The sequence below is a fragment of the Leuresthes tenuis genome, unplaced genomic scaffold, assembly GCF_036924035.1.
Source record: "Leuresthes tenuis unplaced genomic scaffold, fLeuTen1.0.hap1 SCAF_5, whole genome shotgun sequence".
NCBI classification, from domain to species: Eukaryota; Metazoa; Chordata; class Actinopteri; order Atheriniformes; family Atherinopsidae; genus Leuresthes; species Leuresthes tenuis.
The window spans coordinates 22,836,034-22,854,971 of record NW_027325359.1 but is presented as its reverse complement, the minus strand read 5'-3'; the positions used below and the strand labels follow the sequence as shown (position 1 = coordinate 22,854,971).

General features: G+C 39.3%; 1 protein-coding gene across 2 annotated transcripts in view; it reads left to right on the top strand.

Annotated features, from left to right (window-relative positions):
- Positions 1–18,684, top strand: part of ftsj1 (FtsJ RNA 2'-O-methyltransferase 1) — a 29,897-nt gene extending 11,213 nt beyond the window's left edge. The window contains exons 1-11 of one of the 2 annotated variants that reach the window (XM_072386466.1): positions 8,840–8,877; positions 10,858–10,986; positions 11,263–11,332; positions 11,442–11,562; positions 12,748–12,826; positions 12,914–12,966; positions 13,042–13,095; positions 13,921–14,023; positions 14,444–14,527; positions 16,214–16,317; positions 18,215–18,684. In XM_072386466.1, coding sequence (XP_072242567.1) covers positions 10,866–10,986; positions 11,263–11,332; positions 11,442–11,562; positions 12,748–12,826; positions 12,914–12,966; positions 13,042–13,095; positions 13,921–14,023; positions 14,444–14,527; positions 16,214–16,317; positions 18,215–18,388 — 963 coding nt within the window. In that variant the 5' untranslated portion in view covers positions 8,840–8,877; positions 10,858–10,865 and the 3' untranslated portion in view covers positions 18,389–18,684. Of the gene's footprint in view, positions 1–8,839; positions 8,878–10,857; positions 10,987–11,262; positions 11,333–11,441; positions 11,563–12,747; positions 12,827–12,913; positions 12,967–13,041; positions 13,096–13,920; positions 14,024–14,443; positions 14,528–16,213; positions 16,318–18,214 lie in introns of those variants that run through there. The other variant, XM_072386467.1, reaches the window with a different exon arrangement.
- Positions 18,685–18,938: the final 254 nt, after the last annotated feature.

Below are 18,938 nucleotides of genomic sequence, written 5' to 3'. Positions count from 1 at the left end.
GCATTCATGCGTCTGAGTGATGCCTTTAACGCGCATCGATACTTTTTTCTGATTTCTGGTCTGGTAGGCGTAACTCTTGGGTCCTGCTGCAACAAATTCCTGGATTGTGTCAACCCCCAGCTCATCGGTCAAATCCCCCAGATAGTTTCCCAGTTTCAGAGGAGTCTCACCTTTTTTCACAACATAGATCAGACTGTCTGTGTCTATGTAGAGAATTTTGTCCTGCATTACTTCCAGACAACTGTACAGTTTTAAACGTGCATATGCGGTGGTAAATGCTGCAATGAATACATTGTTTACCTTGTTGGGAGGAGCGATGCACCATTTGTTGTAAGTCCACTGCAACATGCACATGTCAGGGTTTAGAAAGTGGAAGTAGGCTATCTTGTATTTACCCGAGAACATGAAATTAAAAAATTCATTCGGGTCTGTGATGATGGTGGTCTGATGGAGGTCGTTCCTCTGCGCAAATTTCCCCCAGAAACTGTTCAGACACAGTTTAGCCACCTGTCTTTTAGCAGGGTTCACCTCTATTTTACTGGTATCCAGCTGAATACCTTGATGGAGTTTGTAATCTCTGACGTACCTCAGCTTACTCTCCTCATCAAGTGCGTCTGCGGGATATCCTGAAGCCTCTTGTTTACCCTTAAGAAATGTGTGTATGTAGTCTACAAAGATTGAGCTACTGGTCCTGTCAAAGTGCCACACCTCAGTGATTTTAGCAAGACGATAACCAAGCTTTAACGCCTTGCTAAACTCCACACTCACCCACACACCTGTTAGTGCTCTCTCCTCATCGCTGTGGTTGCATGCACCTGCCTGGTTATTCATTTCAGCACAGGTGCGACAGAGAGTGAATACAAGTTTTCCGTGAGATGACTTGTAAGGTAAAACTGGGAAAAACAGCCCACGCGGAGGATAAACAACAGCTCTTATGAAACCAAAGTAGCTGTCAGGGTCATCAAAATCTTTGCAAATAATTCTGGGATGGCCGAGAGGGTAAGGAAAGCTGCAATTTACATAGGGGTAAAGAGATGTAAAGTCAGCGTAGTGCACAGTTTCATCTACCCCCGCACTGAGTGCGCAGGTCCGACCACCGTACGGTGCTTGTCTGGGAGAGTGAGGTTCAGGGGCGTTAAAGCTCTTGAGAAATTCAATCACCTCCGGATGGGACTTTTTCATCTCAGTCCACTCGTGCTCCCACATGATATGCAGACGAAGACCATACACTGACTGAAGCACTCTCTCTCTCTCATGGGTCTCTGCATAGAACTGTTCAAACGGCTCCTTCCTCAGCGGACATGTGTCCTGAGGCAGATAGCAGATGGGGCAGCCTTGAAAGAAACAGCCGTAAAACTCAAAAGCTACCCTCACACCGTCAATTTCCGCATACCCATCTACGTGATAAGGACCGATTCCCTTTTCCCCTGTGTTTAACGCGTGGCTAATCTCAATCCCTCTGCTAAACGCTAACCACTCCAGCCACTGGATGGATGCGTTTGAGAAGATCATACTCTGCTGACTGTAATCAACGGGTGAAGGTATGGCCAGGGTTTTAGGCTGCAGAAAGTGTGCGGTAAAAACCTTCATACAGGCCAACGAGATCGTGGTGCATTTCAGGGGGTCCACGCGTGTCTCGTTAAAGAATTGCTTGCGGAATTTGACGCACCCCTCGAAGAGTATGTCTACATCATTTTTGCAGTAAAGCATGCTCTGTTCACGAAAGTTAAAGGTACCTTTACAAACTCCATCGTACCATCTGTAGAACTCTCACTGCTCACTGGGCCTCATGAGTTCTACAGAGTAGTAACTCCGTGAAGGAAAAGGCCCCACATATTTCAAATTCTGTTCTGAAGAGAATCTGTGGGGAAAGAAACCTTTGGTATGATCACTGAAACCTAATGCTTTCGGCATCATACTCAGTTTCATAGCCAGGAATGACAGACTATCGATGAATCTCAAACCATAATCACAGTCTGTAAAACAGAGAATTTGACTCCCCTGTGTGATGAGAGAGGGCTTCATACCTAGTTGCACCATGACGTTAAGGATTAGATAGCTGTCATAACCTCGTCCGTTGTGAGCAATAAACGTGTATCCACGGTAGCGTGGTCTTCTGAAATGGAGGAGGAATTTCCTGACACAATCCAATCCGTATGCAGACCACTCGACACCTTTCAGCGTTTTTGCACAGACCAGAAAGAGGGCATGCACATCGTTCTGACCGACTAAGGATTCAAAATCATAAAAGATCAGTTTTTCGTCAAGCCGTTCGTCGGCGCTGCTAGGCTGAATGTAGCACTGGTGTCCACAGAGAGTTGATGTAGAACCGGGGGTCAGTTTCTCACCACAGATTGTACATTTTAAACCTTCCCACATGTGGGGGTTTTTTACTTTAGTCATCGCAACGCGATAAAATCTCTTACACGTCGGACACCTTTTAATCAGATCACAATCACTCACTTGCATTCTGGCTCGGGGTCTCTCACGAGGTTCTTTGTGTCTGTTGAAGCACGACGAGTTACGACAGCTTCTGTTGCAATCACCACAAAATACAGGACTGAGCTCTTGATTTGTACATGACGAGTCGCAACACACAGGACAGTAACTCTCTCGCCTGGGCCGAAGCCTGACTATCGGTAAATTTAGAGCCGGAGACGTGCGCGAGACTGATGGAAAAACAGAGCTGATTGTCACAGTTATCTGTAATGTACAAGTGACGTTTTTTCTTATGGATTAATTCGCATTCTAAGGTTTTTGAAGCCTTCCGTTTGGCGCCCCCTGTAGAGTTTCTTACTACCTGGAGGACTAACTCCATGTTAGTATCAGAGGCAATCTCTGCGTTCGATTGAGTTAACTCGTCTAAAAAGTCCAGAAAGGCTTTCAGGATTACATCAGACTCGTTTGTGACAGAAACGGTAATGTGTTGAGAAATACTCTCACCTACTAATTCTAGCTGGACGACATCATTACATCTGGCGTGTGATCGCGCTGTTTCTGCCACTTCAATAAGATTGCTCATAACAGCTGAAGTGAACTCAGCGATGTCGGGCATTCTATCAGGGCACGGACGCGGTATTGTGACGGGACGTCTTATTTCAAGACAATTGAAACGTTCATGCTCAATCGGTGGAGGTGTATCTCTCCGATTCTGTTCAGGGACGGCTACGTTCTCCTGATTCAACCCCCTACCATGCTGCCGAGTTTGTTCTGTTGCAGCTGGAGAAGGTAAAGAAATAAGATTTGGTGAGACAGTATCTGATGCTGAAGTTTGAGAAGCACTAATCGCTGAGGCTGTATCTAGTGATGTGACACAAGGAGCTGGATTTGGTGAGACAATATTCGGTGACTCATTTTGCAAACTCAGGGCGGGTGGTGGAGGCCCGTTTAAATTCAGGATTGATGATTCTAATTCGTGTAACACATCAATTTCATCATTTTCATCTTCTTCAATATTCATAGGAGATGACTGATAATCGACATTAAGGAGCGCATACTCCAGTGGTGTAAAGTAATTCCACACATGAACCGGTATGGGAATGTTTTCCAAATTTCCCACAGCCTCGGATATTACATCCGGCACAGCTCTGCCTGCTTGGTTATCCATCTTTACACAGAATTGAGAATGGCTAAGAGGGGTTAAGATATCTACTTATATATATAGACACATTTACTTTACTTCGAAATCACCTTCAAGTCACGGTTAATTTTCTGTATAAGAATCTCGCTACTTCTCATGAATGCCCGAGCTCTTGATTTTTCACGTCGGATTTTCACGTTTCTTTTCCTCCACAGACGAGGGTCAGGCCGAATTGTAGGACTTATCCGTTCTATCGACAGATCGGCCTCTGTGGATGAAGGAGAAATAACCATAAAAGTATTTTAAATATACCTGGTTCGGTGATTGTGAATGTTTTAAAAATAAATAAACAATAATAAAAAAACGTTAATAATAATAATAATAATTAAAAAAATTAATACTACTACTACTACTACTACTACTACTACTACTACTAATAATAATAATAATAATAATAATAATAATAATAATAAATTAAAAAAGAGAAAAAAATGAAGAGGACGAAGCTGTACCTTTCATTAACCCTCGGACAAGCGTCGATTCTTTACCACGGACCTCACAGGAACTATAACATCAGATTCTGTCAAATTGAAACACAGTTTAATAGCATAAAAATAGATAAATAAATAAAAAACCTTGCTTAAGTATACACTATGTGAAATTTGCATAGATGTTACCATGTAATGCTCCCGTTGAATGCAGCACGGATAAGTGGACAGAGCAGTAATAATATATCATCTGGCTTGTTTTACAGGCACTTCACATGAGTTCTACTGAAAAAGGCTGCGCCCTTTTAACCCCTCCCACCCTCACTCTCTCCCTATGTGTCACATCCGTGTTGATGACGTATGAACAAAAACAAAGAGTGATGAGTTTTGTTTTTTTTAAAACTTACCCCGCAGATCAGGCAGTTTAGCGAGGGGTCCGACCTCCCCGCGAACAATGCCCGGCGCCTCTAATAGCTGCGCCGATATGCAGCCTAGTAAACCGACAGCCCGTGCCCCCTCGCCCTCAACCGTATCGGTATTGAGGCCGCTCACAGGCGACTCGGGCCGCGGTATTATTCGAGGAGAGAAACGTATGCTCGGTGGTGTGTGTAACACCGATGATTCCAGCTGCCCATCCTCTGTAGTACCACTTGGACACTCCATTGAAAAACTGATTGTGCTGAACAGGGAGCAGTCTTCGTCGTAGCCAGGATTTATTCAGGGAAAGTCCGTTTCCCCCGCTCGGTGCGATGAAAGTCAAATCTCCCTCAAACACGGCTGGGTTCTTCTTTCGGGGAAGCCCTTGCTCCACACTGTTTAATAAATCTGTAAACAGTTACATCTGATGTTATTTCATTGAAACATTTCACTTGTTAAAGGTTATTAAAGTTAAAAAAACATTACCATAATCGGCTTGCGTCAATATGAAGTCATCCAAATCCTCCGCGTCCAACTCTGGAAATTAGCACTCTGTCATGGTGTGGTAATATAATTATACACGCATTCATATGTTTATCATCAGATCTTTTTTACTCACCGTTGAATACTCCTAAGAGTGCCAAAGAACTGCCGGTTGGCTGTGTATGGATGTCAGCTCTGGTTTTCCGTCCTAAAAAAAAAGTTGTTTGTTGTTTTTTTTTTTTTACTATTACAAGTACTGACCTAAGAGATCTAAACTTTTAAGGAGACTTTTGCGTACCAGAGTCCATGATTCCTGTCCTGCCTCGGTTGAGCCCCCGACGTAAATGCCTGAACCATTTTATATAGTCTTACATCCCCCTCCATAGAAATAAGGGAGTGTTTTAAAAATTTCTTGAAGTGCTAATTTCAACCCATTTGCTCTTCACACCTGGTCTACATCCATCCTACGGTTAGTAACAGATGTATTGATTCTGTTTACTTGTGAAGTAAGACATAGGATGTTTTCCACACAGCATGATGCATTCTAGTGAACATCATATATGTTCATTTGTTTACTTGCGAACTAACGACACAGACTGTTTAACACACTGTACTTTGCATTCTTATGAACCCCTGGCCATTTGTTCCTACTGCCCAGTGCCACAGCATGCATGCAGTTGACTCTCATAGTATGAGTTGATCGGTCAGAGAGAACCAGATGTAAACTTTATGGGCAACCTGGTCTATTAGTGAATTCTCTGTAGATTAACCCTTGATACCATATACACCATGTGTGCAAACTAAGAGGGAAACCTTTTTGTGTAATTTAAACCTACCTCTATTTGCTATAAACACCCCATCCTCCGTTCAGTGTCACAGTATGGTGCAGCCAGAGAGAGCCAGATGTCTGTTACCACCTCCACCCCACCCAAATCCTTGTAGTGCTAGCAACAGCTGGCAAAAGGAGGACTTTCCGGCACCCTGAGCCATACTCATACGAGACTTAAAATGCTGTCTCTTTCCCGCACAGCATGATGCATTCTAGTGAACATCATATATGTTAATTTGTTTACTTGCGAACTAAGACAATGACACAGACTGTTTACCACACTGTACTTTGCATTCTTATTAACCCCTGGCCATTTCTTCCTACTGCCCAGTGCCACAGCATGCATACAGTTGACTCTCATAGTATGAGTTGATCAGTCAGAGAGAACCAGATGTCTGTTACCCCCCACCCACACCCAAATCCTGGCAGTGCTGCATTCTTGCGACCCCCCCACACATCTAATTATTTTCCCATCTTTACCTTACAGGGACCGGTCTTTGAAGCTGTTAAAATGTTGACCGCTTCTACAACTTTTCTATTAACCCTAACCCTTTCTCCTATTTAAACATTCAACTAATATATTTCTCACAACCTCCTGACTTTAGCTGTAATCATTCTTAACCCTAGCCATAAACTCCCCCTTCTTTAGATGTCAAAGACCTCTTCAACAGATGGCTAATCTATGTCAAACAAAGGTCACACGTCAAAATAGCTTGATCGATCGATAAGAGGTCAAAAGTCATATCCCCAGATGTCAGCAAACGGATGTCAAACAAAGGTCACCTGTCATATTAATTTGATTGATCGATAAGAGGTCAGAGGTCACCTGTCAAAATGAGTTTGATCGAAGGTATCCTATTATCTCTCTAGCCTGCTCACTGGGCTCTAATCGGGCTGTAAGACAGCTGCAGTACATCCAGAAGGCTGCTGCTCGAGTCCTGACTAGAACCAGGAAATACGACCATATTAGTCCAGCTCTCAGGTCTCTGCACTGGCTTCCTGAAGCTCAGAGAATAGACTTTTAAGTAGTTCTGCTCGTGTACAAGTCTCTTCATGGTCTAGCACCAAGGTACATCTCTGACATGTTAGAGCCAAATGAACCAGCTGGGACTCTGAGAACCTCAGGGAGGGGTCTCCTGCTGGAGCCCGTAGTCAGGACTAAACAAGGCGAGGCTGCGTTTCAGTTTAATGCTGCTAAAATTTGGAACAGTCTTCCAGAAGATCTTTATCTTATTAATGATTAAAATATCTTCCAGAAAGCTGTGTAGGTGGAAGATGCAGCTTATTTGGCATGTCGTGTTTATATAGAAGTATGACATGAAGAGCCGGTATCAAACAAAGTGTCCAACGTTGTTCCTCAATATTGTAATATAATTTTCTCTTAATTGTGAAAAGACTTGAGCAGTTTAACCTGAACAATATTCTTCACAGAGATGGTCGCTATAATGCATCAAAGCTGCACAGTCTTGAATCTTGTAGAAACAGAAAATCAGCAGATTTATTAGGGTGGGGGATAACTTGAACATTTTTTCTTTTCTTTTTCTTTGAGGAACCATCCTCTAAAATACACCCCACCTACCCCACCCCATTGGCAGTAAGACAGAAGGATACTTCCCTGCAGACATTGTGGAATACTTCAGCCAAACTTAACACACACCTCTGTGGAGTTGTGACCGCTTCAGAACAGCAGAGATGAGACTTTTTGAAATATTTAGAATAATATTTCTTTTTGTATCATTCATCCGTGTTGGTTTCAACACTTGAGGTTCTGTTTGTTAACGTATTTCCTTTTTTAAGCAGAGCTGGTTTTTGTTTGAGAATTATACAGCTTTTCATGTGTTTCATTGTTGATGCCACATAAATAATTTTCATTTAAGTTTTGTTAAAACTCAGATTTTGTTTTTCAGTTCTCATGACCGGTGCTTGTTGTATCTCTTCTTCTGTTTCCCTCTTAGGAATGATTTGCAGTCAGCTCTGTCCTCATTAGTCAGGGTGAAAAGTGTACTGTCAATGCAAATATTTTGTCTTCTATTTTGAATATATGTATTTGTTTTATATGAGTATATATTTTTGTATTTCAAATGTTTCATCATTGTCTGTAATTTCAATCATTGTTCTCTAAGTTACCTTTTTATTGTTTATTTGTTAGTTTTTCCTTCATGAGAAACATAGAAATTGGGTTTTGGACTGGATTTTCTCATTGCTGTACCTTTCTCTATATTTCAGTTTAAATTTGTTACAGTTTTTGTTACTTTGAAATGCAAAAGTCTTTTTTTTTAGAGAAAGAAAATAACTATTAAACTTTGTATATAAACCAATTTGATGTTGTTTCCTCTTTTCAAACTGTTTTGTCAGCTTCTTGTTTGCATAATCTGAAATTCTGAAATTCTGAAATTCTGAAATTTTTTCAGAGCTGGTTCTGGACTTAACTTCTTTTTTGTTTTTGTTTTTAATAGCTGACCACATTAACTGATTGTATTTGTTGAATAGAAAATAATGAACTGCTGCTGAATGAAATGTAATATATCAGGTTTGATTTTGTTGACTGAATAACAGTGCTGTCAACTCAATTGTTTGATTGAGGATAGTTACAGTACTTTTCCCCCAGTTTAAACTTTTTTGTCTTGTCCCTATTGTTGATAATGGTATGATTTTCTATGCCTGACATTAGACAAAACCGTCATTGCATAAGTAATTTTACATGGGTATAGATAATATGTTATGCTCCTGATAAGAGTACACAGTTTACTAACTCTCTTATATGCTGTGTATTGTTCAGACTTTTGTATCCATCCAGGAGGTTGCAGATTTAAACTGTTGGATAAGGCTGGAAGCTTCTGTAGACAGCGGTGCCATCGTGTGGCCACTACTTAAAAAACAGAAAACGGAAAACAAACGAATAAAAAAAAAGAAAAAGTTTTTTTCCAAGTATTTTAACCTAAAGTATTTAATAACCTTCATAGGCGTTCGTTTCAGCTTTACGAGAGTTTAAATTGAAAAGCTAAGCGTGATTTTTGAACAGGCGCTACCATGACTACTAAGGGTCTCTCCGTCGTTAACACTGTAACAGAACGTGAGCAGTAAGTAATGCAATTTATATCTAAGAAGTTATATTTAAATAGGGTGTTATATTGTCTTAAGTGTTTTGCCCAGTGTGAATGTATGTTTATATATCTCTCTGTCCCAGAGATACAGAGATGTCAGACAACTGTGAAAATAGGATGTCGGATTTTAACTCGACGAGAAGTATCGCTGTAAAAATGGACTTAGACAAGAGTGAACGATTAACAGTGGTCTATAAATCATAAACATGAAAAATTTAATTAGGTTAAGATTAGAAATAGCCCTTGGGAGGAGCAATAGGAGGTAGTAATAAATAGAAACACAATTTTTTATCCACATTCTTTTTCTGTTCAACCCATAGCATTGCACTATTTTTATTTACAAGCTCTGATGGACTTGATGAGTATGCACTTTTCATTGTCTGTGAATATTATGTTGATGCTCAGTTTTATGGTTGAAGCGTCAAATTTCTTCAAATTGTCTTTTTTTATGATTGTTGATAGGGTACATCAGTGCAATTTTACGTGCAAATGGACAATAGAGTGTTCCCTAATTTCCCTAAATGCCAAAATCGTGTGCTTACCACAATAAGTGATTTATTTGATTGGAAAGTGCCATCAGCAAACTTATTGTATGCTGCATCCAATTGATACTTTGAAGGTGGCCTATTTTTAGAATGTTTTCTATTTGGTACTTCTGTAATATTAATATAGTAAAGTTAGGATATGTTAACTGAGTGCTATTAGAATTATCATTAATACTGTTATATTACTTTGCCTCCTGAAAGTGATAAGTAAAAAGAAACTGCACAGCGGACAAACAGGAGCTATAAATGTCAGTATTTCCTACAGCAAGCTGACATTATATCGTAGCGTCCGGCAGGACCTGCTAAAGGGATGACACAGAGCTATTCCACAAACAGTCGATTTATTATAAGCACGGATAGTTACACTCAATGTTAACTTGCCTGACCCTCTCACTCACACTCTCACATCTCCACACACTCGCAGGCCTCCATCCTTGACACCTGACCCCACCCTGTCATAACCCGAGACCCATTCAATGCATCACAGACTGTCAATACTCCTAGAACATTTGAACAGGTATACATTATAAAAGGAACGTTACAATGAGGTCTCTACGCTGCCCTTCCCTTAAAAAGTCCCTCGCCGCAAGGGACCACATGAAAAGTCTCAGGTAGTCTGGAGCCCTTCTCTGTATTAGGGGCCGCCTCGGAGTGAGCACAAACAGCTGTGACGCCTGGTGTCACAGCTTGTGTTGTGACACGGCTTGTGTCACATCAAAATGCCAATGTTTGCATACTTGATTGTAATGTGGAGTGTGGTCAGAGTGAGGAGACACATCCAAGAAATATTCAGTGGCATCTGTATAGTTGCACGTCAATGGCCAAGAACAGGACCTCTCAGCACCAGCCTGTTTTGCCTACTTTCATTAAATTTCCAAAGGAATCTGTGTATATGAAGTTTTGTTTCAGTAAACATTTGCCATGAGGATTCAGACGCATAAGAACAAAGAAGTGTTTAAAAAAATAAGTATCACCTTTGAGACTCAAAATCGCGTTACAATGAAAAGTACTTTCATTGTACCTCACTGGTTGTGCTGCGATGCAGTTTTGGGTCTTACAGATACCTCACCGCTAATACATGACCCTTTATGTGTTATAATTAGCACAAATGGTTACTTTCAGCCATAACCACGCCAAAAACAACACGCTCCATGTTAACTCGCCACACACTCACAGGCCACCGTCCCTCACACTCAACCCGCCAACTTGTTTCAAACTAACTTTCTCATCCAATCACATATTCGCCACATACATTCAATGCATCACAGCCAGTCAATACTCACAGAACATTTGAACAGGTAAACATTATACAGGAACATTACACTGGGGTACACTATCATTATAGTTCTGCCACTGAAAGAATAGGATAAAAGAGGCTGGCTTGTTTCTGCTTCTGTGTGCTTTCTGTCAGAGGTCAGAATGGGTCGTTCCTCCAAAGATAAACGTGACATTTATTATCGTCTGGCCAAAGAAGAGGGCTGGAGAGCGAGGAGTGCCTTCAAGTTGCTGCAGCTCGACCATGAGTTCAACCTGTTCAAAGGTGAGATGCACAAAACACTTTAGGCACAGATGTTATTTATTTATTTTACATCAATCTATTTGTTGATTTGATCATTTATTAATTAAATTACTACATTTGATCAATACCCATGAACTCCAAATTATTCACCACTATTTTACATAACAAAGGTAAACAGGAGCTTCTGTATTTGGGAAGATGGAACTGACTAACCAGCAACAACTATACCAGCTGTACTTGTCTGTTGTTTGATAGTAATTGTCTTTTGTCTTCTTTTTTCTCATGTTTTTCTCTCAGGTGTCAACAGAGCAGTAGATCTATGTGCAGCACCAGGCAGCTGGAGTCAGGTTCTCAGTCGGAAACTCGGGTAGCTTCCATTCCTCTATATGACTGCTGTTTACAAAAGAACAGTATTTAACATTTTAAATCCAGTATTAAAGGAGTAAAATGAATTGGTATGTTTTATACCTGCTCAGGGGGCGTGAGGAGAATAGTGAGATTGGTGAGGGGGGTGAAGAGGTGAAAATTGTGGCGGTGGACCTGCAGGCCATGGCTCCTCTGCCAGGAGTCACTCAGATTCAGGGAGACATCACCAAGGTGGAGCTCAACATAATGAACCTAATGTTTCACCATCATTCCTGCTTCTTTTATTTGATTTGTCTTTTTATCTCCCTAGCACTAACCTCCTAGCAACTGTGGTTGCTGTAAAGTTCAATAGTATGAACTTGTGTTGATTTGCCCTTAAAAGATTGTTCCAACTTTTTTAACAAGGCTTTTTTCACAGTTGATCTTATATGGTTATCATGATGGAGCTGTGGTGTGGTGGTTAGCACTGTTGCCTCAAAGAGACTTTGCGTGGAATTTGGGTGTTATGTTTGGACAACTCCTGCTTCATCCCATTATGCAAAAACGTGTGTTCTAAATTATCCCTAGAATGGTTGTTTGTCTTTGTGTGGTCCTGCGATAGACTTGCAACCTGTGTATGGTGACCCATTGATGGGCTTCAGCACCTCTGCAACCCTGAATTGGATTAAGTGGGTATAGAAAATGGATGGATGGTTATCATGACTCTATGGATCTGCTCAAGTCCCACAAAATGTTTACATTTTGGAGAAAAGTGCAAACTCCCTGCAGATTTTTAAAAGATATAAAAGAAACATTTAAACATGAGACTTTTAAAAACTGTGAAATCTGTTTGAAAGTTAAACTGTAGAAACCAACATTTTAAAGTGGAATGAAATCTCTAATTAATTTTGAAAACCTATCAACCCCACATGGCTGGTTTCTATTTGCTTCAGTAAGGTTCCAGAACTGCAGGGAACTCATACTATTCACTCAATTATACACTTTTTGCACATTGTTTTGAGGGACAGCCAGTTAAATCAGGCTTGAGATATTTTATCCTCAGTCTCATAGAGGCTACACATTCCAATCTGTTAATTATTATTATTGCTTATTTATCATATTATTGCTGTAGGTCAACATGTGTTTAAGAACTTCTTTTAAAAATGTAATTTTTGCAAAAAAGAATAGTTGAATAATTTCCATGATTATAGAGCAAAGTGATGGAAAGGAAAGTGAAAAAATATGGAATGTGTTTGACATAATGGATGCCATTTTGAACTTCAGATACAATAAGTCTTCTTGTCATAACGTGAATGTTCACTTTAGTCTTCCCCCTGACAGAATACAAACAGAACATTAAACCAAAGACTCTCTTTAAGTATAAATTAATCAGTGCAGGGATGTGTCACATGACCTGCTTTCTCTTCTTCCTCTCAGGTATCAACAGCTCAGGAGATAATTCGTCACTTTGAGGGGCAGCCAGCAGACCTAGTGGTGTGTGATGGAGCTCCAGATGGTGAGGTGCTCATATCATGTCTGTCCTGGCTTGATTTGGAGTCTCAACTATCTCCCTGATGTTGTTTTTATTTTCTGATTTCCATAGTAACCGGCCTCCATGATGTGGATGAGTACATCCAAGCTCAGCTCCTACTCGCTGTAAGTAGAGAAGTGCATTTGTGTTTATCTGAAAGATGTTTTGTGATGTCACCCTGATGGCTGTCTATCTTTTAGGCTCTGAATATCACCACTCATGTCCTGAAACCTGGAGGAACATTTGTGGCCAAGGTGTGGTCAAGTTTTATTCTTCTCATTTATCAATAATTCACGGCAATGACTTCACAGATGTACTCAAATACATCTTGTAACATCAGAAACGGTATAGCTACTCATGCAAAGTGATGGTTAGATTTATTTGAGTAAAATTTTTTCATTTAAATTTTTTAGAGCCGCCATGAGATGTTACAGATGTGTTTCTGTACAGAAAAAGAGGTGTGCTCAGAGTTATAGCTCGAAATGCACAAAAATTAGAAAACACGGGTGTTGATAGATACTTGTTAATACAGCAGTTTTGTAATGACCAGGCTCACTTTTGGAACCAACCCCAAGCAACCTTTGTAGGACTGAATAAAAGACCTTGTTGTTGCACTCAAAAGCCAGATGTTAGATGATTTTTTCAGACCAGTGTAAAATCAGAAAGCAACACTAGCGGATACAAAGGAGAACAAAGCTGATCATTTTTGCAGCTTACTGTGCAATGTGCAACATTCAAAAGAGAGTTTATTGTGTATATTGTAACCTTTTTCTTTTTTCATCATCACATTGTTGACTGAATTATAATATCTGTATAACTGTTCAATTGTTCTTGAAATTTTTTAGCATTTGTTTGCTGAGTCATAAACAGTCAAAGTGTGACTGTTTATTAGATCCAAATCACAGTCTGAGTGAAACTTGCCGAAATTGTTGTGTTGCTGTCTGTTTTTAGTCACCCAAAAACCTAAAACCTTAATTTAATTATTATCAAAACACAGTAAGTGGTGCATTGTGGGGTGTGGGTGTTGGGTCTCCATTGAGATCGACTAATATCAGTTCCGTCCTGTCCCACTTTCTCAGATCTTCCGAGGTAAAGATGTAACTCTTCTGTACTCTCAGCTGAAGATCTTCTTCAGCGATGTGACCTGTGCCAAGCCTCGCAGCAGCAGAAACTCCAGCATTGGTGAGTCACAACCACTGTTGACCAATCACAAGCTTGTGGGGCAGCAAACTCCATCTATTCAGTCACTCATTGAAAACCTGAGAATTTTACATAATGAAATGCAAAGCTGTCAGGTTACTGAAAGTTTAAATGTATTTAATAATTGACAGCAAGAGTTTCTTTTGTTGATTTATTTAGTCGTCTGAAAATTTGTTTAAATTTTTGTCTCATCTTCATTGATGTTATGTTTATAGTGTATCGTGCTTTAGCAAAATTTTCATCTTAACACTGTCGCAAACAGAATGTTACTTTGAACCACAATTATAAATTGCTGCTTTGGCTGGTGTGTTATTCTTGATTTTAACACAATGATTTACATCTCATCCTTTTTCATGAACTTGGTTCTCAAAATAAACACAAGATCTGTCTTTCTATGTGCAGAGGCCTTTGTGGTTTGTCAGAATTACTCTCCTCCTGAAGGTTATGTCCCCAACATGTCCAACCCTTTGCTGGATCACTCCTATGGTAACTATGAGGCCAGAATGACAATTCATTTATCAGTTAACCCAAACTAGTAATCAGAAGGACAATTATAAATAACTGTGCTTTCAACCGATTCTTCTTAGATGCATCACCTGTCTTTAAAGTTAAAGGAATATATTATAAATGTTGAAATTATATGACACTATATTGGTAAGACACTGTATGCATGTGTCACCTGTATAAATGTGGGTCACTTGCACATGCAACATATAAGTAGAACAAGTACTTGCTATGACATGTCACAACACTAAGTAGAAAAGATGATTATATTGAAATTCCGTCAGTAACGGCAGTCGCACTTTGCTGAACAATGTACTTGCAACATTATTTTTTATATTTTCATTTGTTGTTATTGACCTTGCAACACAATACCTGTCAGCTGTCATATGGTCCTTGTTCATTCTGCTACTTACCGAACAGACTGTAGTTGCATTACCAGCTGCCACATTTAAGTCTGTATATTTACTGATCTGATAAACAAGGTCTGTCTTTGAAGCAGACGGGAGTAGTGCGAGAATTACTCTTTAATTACTTTATGTGCCTTGTAGATTTTACAACTTTGAAGTGTCTAAAGTCGTTTGAGTAAAGCTGAGTATGCACGCAGGAGCAGGTTTCCCGAACAATGTCAATACTTGTGTAGGCCACTTAAATATAAAAATGGCTGCCCAAACATAGTTGACAATCCACTCACATTTAGCTATTTTTTACAATATATATATATATATATATATATATATATACGAAATTTGTCCTCTGCTTCTAACCCATCCATGTTAGCACCTGTTGAACATGCAAATGCACAGAGACACTGGAGCGGTGGGTATGTGGGAGTGGGAATCAAACCGCCAACCTTCAAATTACTGGATGACCCACTAACCACTGAGCCATGGTCACTTAAACATTTCTGGACTGTGATGGAAAAAAAAACTAAATCCTGATTTTATGACTATGGTGTCCCATGACAAAATGGCATTCAAGTGACCTGAAGATGGCGTCTGTGCAGTGATTTTGTCTATACTTAGAAAGTATTTATGTTTGATTATCTCTAACAGAGAAAGGTTGAAGCAGGAGGCTCTCACATTGCCCACTGCATCATCAGAAACTTGATTTCTCCCCTGCACTTGTACATTGCAACCATGACAGTGGTCCAATTAAATGGCTAGGTCAAAATCAAGTCATAGCTCAACCCAACTGTGCATGTAAATGCACTATTGTGAGAAAAGTTACTGTATGACAGTGTTACAAGCTGCACATTGTTAATGACCAAGCTTTTTCTCTACTTGTTGAAATGAAAAATTGCAAGTTCAGTCCTTTACTGCCCAAAAGCAGTCTTCATTGAAAAAAATAGAAACACCAATATTTACATGTTTTGGTTCTTTGTCTGTTTGTTATTTTGTGACTTTGCTGATAAACAGTTTCTTTGTGGAAGGTAACATTCTCTTGCCTGGAGCTGATTCCTCTTCTTTATTTCTTTGCTCCAGGGAAGCCAAGATTTTAATGTTAAAAAAGTTTTTTTTTTTTTTTTGTAGAGCATGTTTAACACCCCAGAATCCATTGCACTGGACAATGCTGTATACAGTTGATCATAACAAGAAACGTAATTGAAAGCAGAGGTGTGTAATTTAATGAATTCTGTCCTCAGTCTCTCCTCTGGTCTCTGCCCTTTAGATGTGGACTTTAACCAGTTAGAGGGTCCAAACCGTATCATTGTTCCCTTCCTGGCGTGTGGTGACCTCAGCGCCTTTGACTCAGATAGGACCTACCCGCTGCAGGTGAGGAGCTTTGTTATGTAATACCAGACTAAACATGGTTCATACATTATTAACTATGTCAACTGCTTTATTCGTATGTTGGTTTTCTTCCCATTTACAAAGTTGAATTGTCTCTTTAATTGTTAAATCAATGGTGATAGACAAATGGGTCATCTCATTGTTTTTTAAATTTTTCGGTTAGATTGGAATTTAATTATTTTATCATTGTAAAATTTAATCCATCACTGTCCGAATATGATTGATAATAATTTTCAAAAGAATAATTGGTAGATTACTTAACAGGCCACAGTTTTGAGAAATTTGAGTAATTTTAAGGAAAAAGTGCTTCCTTGTCTAACTGCATCCATAAAAACCTGTCAAAGTTAACTATATCTGTGGGACAGAAAAATTGAGGGACAAAGCTCACTTGACTCTTTCCCTTTTTTGTTATAGTAAATTCATAAAACAGTGTCACTTTCATATCTTAAGATCTAAAAATGTCACTAAATTAAACGTGATTCAGTCGCTGAAATTACTGTCAGTCAGCTTATACATAAAACATTGCTCATATACAGAAAAAGTCAACCTGAAAAGGACCATTCTGAGTACCGTAAATTCTGGACTATAAGCCGCTACTTTTTTCCCAGGCTTTGAGCACCGCGGTTTATAATACGTATAATATACGGGGTTTTTTTGTTTTTTTTTCATGCCGCCAAAAACATTTTGCCTTGTAACATTAGACCAATAAAATTAACAAACAGTTCACAATGGTCCAATGAAATTATGCAATAAATCAAACATACCTACACTACAAAATTATTGTAAATCGGTCATTTGTACTCACCCTCAACATGGAAAACAAACGAAGAAATGCATATGATGCAGCTTTTAGATTAATCGATCAATCTGAAATGAGATTATGAGAGCAACAACGAAGAAACTGAAGTGAGTGACGAAGTTCTGAGGCTGTTCAGTTCGGACACTGAAGAAGATGACTTTGATGGTTTTAGTGCACAGGAGGAAGATGAAGAAGGCGATCAATAACTTTTCCTGGTAGGCTACTGTTTTTTTTTTACTTGTTTTTTTTTACCAGCCGTGTTACAGGCACTGTTCGAAGAGGGAAAAAAAAAAAGCATTTACACCACGTGTTTGTGTGTTACCGATAGGTATTAAAGTTAAAACCAACCGTGTTACAGGCGCTGTTTGGGGAAAAAAAGCATTTGCAGTATGTATTTGTTTATGTTACCATACGCATTTGATTAAAAGTTCGAAAATCCTCCCGTGTAACATCTTTCTGTGTAAATATCTCATATTACAATGTGGACACCCGCGGTTTATAATCCTGTGCGGCCTATACAAGTACAAAGTGGATTTACTTTTTAGAATTAGGAGGCGGGGCTTATATTCAGGTACACTCTATAGTCCGAAATTTACGGTACATTTTGTTTTTATACTTTGTGTACGTTAAGATGGTGATAAATATTTTTTTAAATTTTACATACAATCCCTTAACTAGAATTCTTAAACAGTGGCAGTACTACTTTTCCTTAAGAAAAGAATTGTCATACTTTTTGTTCTTGTGCTAACCTTATTAATACCTGACAATGACCATTCATAAAAAGTAATTTACCCCATAGTCTTGTTATTTTAAGCTAAATTGATCAAATAAATTTATATTCAGGTTTGAAGTTAATTTGCAAAAAGAAGAATGTAATGGTATTTACATTTGAAATAGACAGCAATCAGTAAGTTTTTACTTGGGTCCCACACCAAACATCTTCATTTGGATGATTAGTGGAACGTATCCAGTATGTTTCCAGGGTGGAAACTAAGAATCTGTTAATTCTTGTTTCAAAGTGATGAATGCAGTGATCTTATTGGTTTCATTATTTTCTTGACTGTTTCTTGCCTTTTTCAGCTTGATGCTGATAAGCAGTATCGGTACACTCCCCCCACCCAGCCTCCTATAAGCCCCCCTTACCAGCAGGCCTGCCACCTCCGCAAGAGCAACCTGCTGTCCAAAGAGGATGCTCCATCTATCTGCCACAGCCAGAATACAGATGATCTGGAGTCATTATCTGAGTCCACCTGACCCCAGCTCCCAACTACAGCTTATTGGCAGAAAAAAGACCCTCAAATTGAGGACAGCATTGTTAAAGGAGCATTGGTTGAATGAGAAGATGGGTTTGTCCAGTAGCGAAAGGGGGCCAGAGCATGTTTAGCCTGGCTTAGCACAAGCTGCCACGTGGTACTGAAGGTTTTCTACGGAGTGTAATTGTATTGGTTTGACTGATTCAATGTAATGTTCCTTACGACTGAGTTACATCTGTCATTGAGGAATTGTACAATTTTTACATTTAAGAAATAAAAGTTATTTTACAGTGGAAATCAGGCATATATTTTTTCATTTTAAGATTGATATAATGGGTTTCGTAAACAACATAAGGAAGACAATAAAAAAAAAACCTTTATTATGTTTTATTACTTTATTATTATATTATTGCCTCTAGCAAAAAATAATCTTTCCAACCCGGATATAACCTGGATTAACTGTTTTAAAGAAAAACTGTATTTCGACAGTTTGAGAGCTACTCTAAAAGAGAGGAAAACAAATCTTTTGAAGGGCTGGATTGTCAAAGTAC